At 44.6% G+C, this 7500-nt stretch overlaps 1 protein-coding gene across 1 annotated transcript in view; it reads left to right on the plus strand.

The window, feature by feature from the left end:
• LOC308150380 (AT-rich interactive domain-containing protein 1B-like) overlaps positions 1-7500 on the plus strand; it is a gene marked incomplete at both ends in the record, with an annotated part of 130674 nt that overhangs the window by 85983 nt on the left and 37191 nt on the right. Inside the window, one exon of the mRNA XM_080523220.1 lies at positions 6898-7086. Within this exon, the coding sequence (XP_080379346.1) occupies positions 6898-7086 (189 nt within the window). The remainder of the gene's footprint in view (positions 1-6897; positions 7087-7500) is intronic.

Raw genomic sequence — 7500 nt, forward strand, 5'->3', positions numbered from 1 at the left:
CACACCTTGACAACCACCCTGACAACCACCCTCCTACCACACACCCTGACAGGAGACCAGGCCAGGGTAAGACATCACAGGCACCGTACCGGGAGTACACACACGCGCACACACACACACACACACACACACACACACACACACACACACACACACACTCACACACACACGCGTGCGCATGCACACTCACAGACATTCACACACACACACACACACACACACACACACACACACACAGACATGCACAGACACGCACACACACACACACACATACTTCTGAAATAGTGGTCATGTCACAGTGAACTCACTATGTTCTACAGGAAGGCCAGTCTGCTCTCTGTTAGACCCATGCAGAGTGAGTGTGTAATGGGGTTATGGTTCTGCACGTACACACACACACACACACACACACACACACACACGGGGGCAAGTTGTCAAGGGCAGTTACTCATTATTGACACAGTGGTCAGCCCAGGTCATGGGAAACACACCTGGCTAAACCACTGTAGTTGAACGTTAACCGCCCTGGTCTGATATTAAGAACACAAGCCCCTGGTGTGGAGGTTTTTTACCTAAAAACCGGACCTACCTCAGTTAATTAGTCATTTTGAGTGTTTCATTGTATTTTACGAGGAAGCTACTTTGAAAAAGTATTTAACTAGATTACCAATGTTACTTTACAAGGAAAGAAGTCGAACCACACTAAAGCTACCCTTAAGAGAAATACAGTTTGTCAATAAAGCTACTTTGAAAAACTAGTTCACTACATGGAAACTACCTTATCCAACACACGACAGTCATGTACTGAGAGATGACGAGTCCATGTGACAGACAGTGTGTGACTGAAATCACTGGGAGCAGTGGGAAGACCAGAGACAGCAACAGAAGAAATAGGAGGGGAGTTCAAGGACTGGAATAATAGTTAATAATAGTTAAATTCCACTGTTTTGGGGGTTTTCTTTTGGAAAAATGTAATGAGTACCGGTAATAATAACTTTTTTATTTGTATACGTTGTATACAAATTGTATTGTATTGGTTGTATTTGTATACTTTGCAGCTCAAAGTGCTCCAATCATTATATAATCATAATTTAATGATTTAGTCATTTAAAGGCAATATTAAAAAGATGGGTTTTTAGTCTTGACTTGAACATATTTGCTGAGGTTGCATCCCTAATGTAAACTGGCAGTGCATTCCACAATTTGGGTGCATAAAATGAGAATGCAACCTCACCAAATCTCTTCTTTTGTACATGTGTTACACAGAGAAAACCAGCGTCAGAAGACCTGAGAGCTCTATTGGGCTGATATTATGCTAGCAAAAGGTATTTCAGATATTCTTTAGCTTTATAAACAAGCAGAAGGATCTTGAAATCTATTCTGAACTGAAGCCACTGTAGAGTCTCTATAACAGAGTAGTGACAGTAGCTTACTGCTACATGGCAAAAAGTAATGAACTACTAGAATCACTACTAGAACTTGAATGTAGATAAACTACCACCAAGCTACTGGAACATGCAGTTAAACTGATAGTTGATCTACATGTGGAACTACTGCCCAACAGTATCTGCCTTTTGCCAAGGCTTAAGACTGTGTATTAGTTAAACAAATAATAGGGCCCTCAGGCTTCTATCTGAGTTAGTCCATACTGTATCTAAGGATCATACGGTACACAGCCATTGCTGTAGGATTACCATAGGAAATTAATTCTATTTCGATGTTGCCTACCACCTCTCTACTACTGAATGGCACTCGTGAAAAAAGTGAACATTACCCACACGGCCTTGTTTAGAGCAGGGGACAACAACGACATTAGCAATATCTCTCTAATGCTCCTCTACAGCTCACCAAGGGCCGGTTAACATCTGTGTGTGTGTGTGTGTGTGTGTGTGTGTGTGTGTGTGTCTGTGTGTGTGTGTGTGTGTGCGTGTGCGTGTGCGTGTGCGTGTGTGTGTGTCCAGTTATTTGCTACAGGAAATAAACCTTGGATGTGTCCTTTTTATTATTATTTATTTTTATTTTTATTATCTCTCTCTCTCTCTCTCTCTCTCTTCCTCTCAACCTGACCCAGGAAGCCCTGTGGTTAACAGGGACGCTGTTTTAGAATATATGATTAAATCCCACGGTTCAAGTGCCTGCCCCGTTTGACGTAGAAGAGCCTCTCTCATTTCCATAAATCCTGCAGAACGTCCCATATCCCCTCCCCGCCTCGTCTGTTGTTGTTGTCCAGCTAAGAGCCTCACTCGCCTCGCCAGCCTGGTTGTCGGGGGGGATGAAGGGGGGGGGGGGGGGGGAGAGAGAAAAAATCCTTGAATGTGTTATTTGCTTTTAGCACTGTCTGCACAATGTCCCTCTTACCATCCATTTTCCAGGCAATTTAAAATGCGGTATTACACTGTGTTTTTCAGAGTCCCCTCTACCCTAATGGAAGCAAAACATTACAATAATGCGCCCCCCCCCCCCCCCCCCCTCCTTCACGTCACTCCCTTAAACCCCCTAGCAGCCTAAACACTTTCAGGCACCGTCGCTCTCTCTCTCTCTCTCTCTCTCTCTCTCTCTCTCTCTCTCCCTGTCTCTTCCTCTCTCTCCCTGTCTCTTCCTCTCTCGGTTGCTCTCTCTGTCTCTCTCTTGGTATCTCTCTCTTGGTATCTCTCTCTCTCTCTCTCTGTCTCTCTTGGTATCTCTCTCCCTCTCTCTCTCTCTCTCTCTCTCTGTGTGTGTCTCTCTCTCTCTCTCTCTCTGTATCCCTGTCTCTTCCTCTCTCGGTTGCTCTCCCTCTCTCTCTCTCTCTCTCTCTCTCTCTCTCTCTCTCTCTCCCTCCCTCCCTCCCTCTCACACATGACAGCAGTAAGAGACAGAGGGCCCTATTATGCACTTCATAAGTATTAAGCAATAAGACGAGGCGGTAGATCTAAACTTAAGACGTGGAGGCGTGGTCAAGGCCACTTTGCTATTATGCGTGCGGTAGTGGGCGCCTAAAACCCAGCGCTAAGCAAAGAAATTAGTCATGGGTGTGTTTTGGGCGTCTTCTCAATCAACCCAATCAGCGTGCCAGGTGCCATTCCCTTTAAGAACCGGCTGCGTTGAGTCATTAGCGCTATGCTATTATGGAAGTCCTAAGAAGGAGGTCAGCGCGCTTCTCTGCCTCTCCCTTCTGAAATAAAGCATTTATACTGTGACCGTAATTGACGTCTTGCCGTGGAGCCACGTGCGTGTTCATGTGTGCCCACATGCATGCGCAAACCGCGGAGGCGCGCTCGTGTTTCAAAACGTGCATGAAGTCTAAACTTAAGAACTTTTCAAACCACTTCTTAGCACTAGGAGCAAAGTCAGATCGCATAATAGCACAGGCGCCTAGTGCACTTCATTAACATATGAACACTCCCACAATGAGTAATATATGCACGGGAGTATTACGTCTTATGTGTGGGCGCCTATCGACACCGGCATAATAGCAGTAGCGCGTATGAAGCGCATAATAAGGGTGGAGGTAGGTCTTAACCTGGCGGTGCGTCTTAATTAAGACTTAAGACGGCAAGTTAAGAAGTGCATAATAGGGCCCAGAGTATGGTACTCTCAGCAACCAACCCATTTTTCTTGTAAAAACCGCACTCCATCAAAAAAGTGGACCCTGGCTGTGCAGACGCTCTCAGTGGAGTGGTCAGAGATCAGGGTCTGCGTTCACCACGTAGGCCACCGAAGCAGATCCATTTAGAGCTAATCTGGAATATTAGACAGGCCCCTCTCTCTCTCCCTCCAGAGTGGTTGGACCGCCGGTGACCTTTTTTCCCCATTCATGGCGGATTGGAAATGTTTTTCGCTCCACCGGCTCCCAGGTTTTAGACTGTAACGTAATGGAGTTGCGGCCGTCACCACGAGGTCCTGTGAAGATCACTGGAAATGTCAATTTGGATGGTTGGAGGGAAGTTGAGCACAGATACTTTTTTTCTCAGCTCACAGCTTCTGTAATAGTGTAGAATTACACGGCAGTCATGGTTGAACTGCTGTCATATTCCCTTAAAGTGCAATATAGGAGATTTCTCGACACACTCGCACTCTCTCTACTTTCCCACACACACACACACACACACACACACACACAGAGGCACACACACACACACACACACAAACAAACACACAGGAGTACACACTCTCTAGTCTGTCTACTTTCTCTCTCTCACACACACACACACACACACACATACCACATACCAATGTCACTGGGGTGTTCTTAGAAACATGTAACACGTTATGTAAACATCTCAATTTCTCCGCTAGGATGCTATTTTGGATGTCTGTCAAGTGGTTGTTGGCCATGTCCTGACGCCCTGACACATACAGAGGGCTTCCTCTAAAGACAGGGATACAAACAACTTGCTTTCATGTCAATTTGGGTGACTTGGGTGTCGTGGAGATCCGAAGAGTTTTTATTTGGAGGCGGGGGGGGAGTTGTGACAGACGAATCTCCTTAACTATTCCCATAGTATACTGTATTCCTACAGTCTGAATGGATTGCGCGTCAGGGGTCAGGACTTGCTGTCAGGACTGTCAATAGCTCTGGGGTCAGGACCATCAATAGCTCTGTAGTTGTATTTGCTAACGTTATTGTATTCCGTGTCAGAGCAGCTTCTACACCGAGTCTATGGCCCAATCCCGATTCCCTTTTTTACCCCTACGGCTCGTTTTCGAGTGCCACTCGCTTTTGAGCCAAGGCCTCTGAACAGAGCCACAAGCCATAGTGGTTGAAATATTTCCCTATGAAATGGGACAACCCTTCAAGACCCTGATACGTCATCAGCAGTCGTTTAAATAGACGCGGTGCGGATGACGTGTTAATATATTGCCAGCCATTTCACACATCTGACATTGCCTTCTTCAGCTGTGTTTATTTATGTTGCGTGTGCTATATGCATCTTTTTTCGTTTGTTATCAACACACTTGAGAAATCATGGAAGAGCAAAACAACTTGTAGCTCTTATGCCATCAGACATGGAAATGTCAATATGCGCGACTGTCATGCACAAATCAGCCTGTAACGTTAGACACAGCACCTCGGCATAATAGCGTTTTTTTTGTTATGCTTGTTATAAAGAAAAGGCATTGAAATGGCATTAAACTAAGATAATAAGATGGTTATCATAATTGTTTACATCTTTATTAATAAGTAATTACAGAAAAAGTTAATGACATTTGTGGCTGTCTTCTGCATTACATAAAAATCTGATTTCTGTAGATGATTGGCAATGCATTGTGGGAGCGAGGGATATGGCTCCGAATGTTGTCTGGTCATGAAAAATGTCCAAACGAAGACGTAGATAGCCCTCCCCCTTCCCCCTAGCCCTCGATGAAATATGAATTGGAACACCCTTACCCTAAACGTGAACGCGCAAAAAGAAGCCGTAGGGGTAAATTGGGTTTGGGCCCAATCTAAGGTAAATAGATAGCTAGTGTTAGCTAGTGCTAACGTTCACCATCTCTGTAATCAGTTCTAAAATACGTGATCAAACAGTGCAAGCGACCCATGCTGTTTTGTGAATGAGACGAGCTATTGACTGATGGCTGCCTACTGCAAAATCATATTATTACAGCAAACATGTCGGTAGTTTGGCATCTGTTCTCTGAACAACAGGCACATTCCGACATTGACTTGTTATCGCGATTTCAAAATAAAAGCGCGAGCTAAGCGTTGTTGAAAGTCAATGACACATCGCTAGTCAACTAACACAGCTTGTTTTGTGAGCCTGCTAACAATGTAAAGTAGTGTTATAGTTAACTAGGTAGCAGTGGGTATTACTCATCCATCGAATCCAATGCATTGTAATAGTTTGGCTTGACTAGCGAGTGTGATGTGATTTTCAACAATGTTGAAATGTATTTCCGTTTTCAAATTAAAAGTCCGAACATTTTGATTGGTGACTTGTTCCCCCTTTCACCAGCCGCTGTCACAATGTTTTGTGAACCATAAGTTCCCACTATCAAATTTTTTTTAAATAAAAAAGTACATGCTAGATGTGTATTATGCACAAACGAGATTAATTATGGAGGAAAGGGCGTGCATATCACACTGTCAGACAGAGCTCCACAGACAGAAGGTGACCACTATCATAACAACACAAAGTGTGAAGCAGCTTCTCAGAAAGGAGACCCCACTCCCAGCAACCAAGCAGCTGAGAAGATCAGGCAAAGTGCTGCACCTAAACTGCCAGTACCTATGTGTGATCGCATATCCAATGCAGAGGTGGGTTGTGTGAGTGTAGAGAAGAGTAGCCAACAACATTGACTTAATGTTTTTGTGAGAGGAGCTTCTTCAGAGCAAACAATTGATTAAGTCATAACCGCTTTTTATAACACTAGCCCCCGCCGGACCGCCCCTCCTGTCTGCAACAACTTCGGGTAGTTCTCTCTTTTTTCACCATAGTTGTGTTTGCATCCTGAAAGAGCAACACTCAGTTTCACCGGGTATAGCCGCTAAGTCGGTTATTTAGTTCAGCATCTCAGTTAGCGTAGAGGCTGGGGGCAGGTCTCCAACAATGAGTGGGTGGTGATCATTCAATATGATTTCCCTGCGAATGTTGGAATGGATAATCATTTCAGAATAATAAAATGACATAGTATCAGTGGAAGGCAGCGAATGCAACCGCAAGCTGAATCTAAGCACTCAACAAGCCTACAGTGGCACACCAAAATCAATCTGCTGCACGTCTCCTAACGCACCTTTTCACATGTGTGTTTATAGCAAAATAAATATAGTTTCTTTTATAGCTAAATAAATGTGTGTGTGTGTGTGTGTGTGTGTGTGTGTGTGTGTGGGCTGATGCAGCTACTAATGTTTGTGTTCAAGAATTGTAAAATGTGACTACTAATATGTGTGTGTGTATGTGTGTACGTGGTTTCCAGGGTTTATGGCCAACATGCAGAGGAACCAGTCTGCGTCCCAGTTTGTGCCTCCCCAGTCTGGCCCCTCCATGTCACCCCACCCGTCTCCTGGAGGACAGCAGGGTTACCCAGGGATGGGCCCCTACCCCCAGGCCCAGGGCGGCTCCTCTGGCCCCTACGGACCCCAGGGAGGACAGTACGGACCCCAAGGTAGGGGTGCTTGGGACCTGCCTGTTTTGTTGAGCATAGTATTTGAGTATTTGTTTTTGTAATCAATTATTTATTGCAAAACAGTACACATGAAAAACTCACATTATTACACCAAACAAAATAAGTGTCTGTCCTGATTATTATTAAAAGATTTTATTATAAATTGTTTTCCTTATCTTACCCCCCCCCCCCCCCCCCCCCCCCCCCATGGCGATAATGCATAGTATTTGAGTATTGAGTATGTTATAGTATACCAGCACTCATTGTATCGTATGGTATCAGCAGTGACAAGTTGTCGTCTGAAATTCATTTAGAAATGATTAGCAATTCATTTAAAAATGTTTGCTATTATAAAGTTTAGAACTATGGTTTGTGCTTGGTTGGTGGGGTCGGGTGTGCTGGTGGGGGGGCGGG

The sequence above is a fragment of the Nansenia antarctica genome, assembly GCF_963989245.1.
Source record: "Nansenia antarctica genome assembly, chromosome: 1".
In the NCBI taxonomy this organism is placed as follows: Eukaryota; Metazoa; Chordata; class Actinopteri; order Argentiniformes; family Microstomatidae; genus Nansenia; species Nansenia antarctica.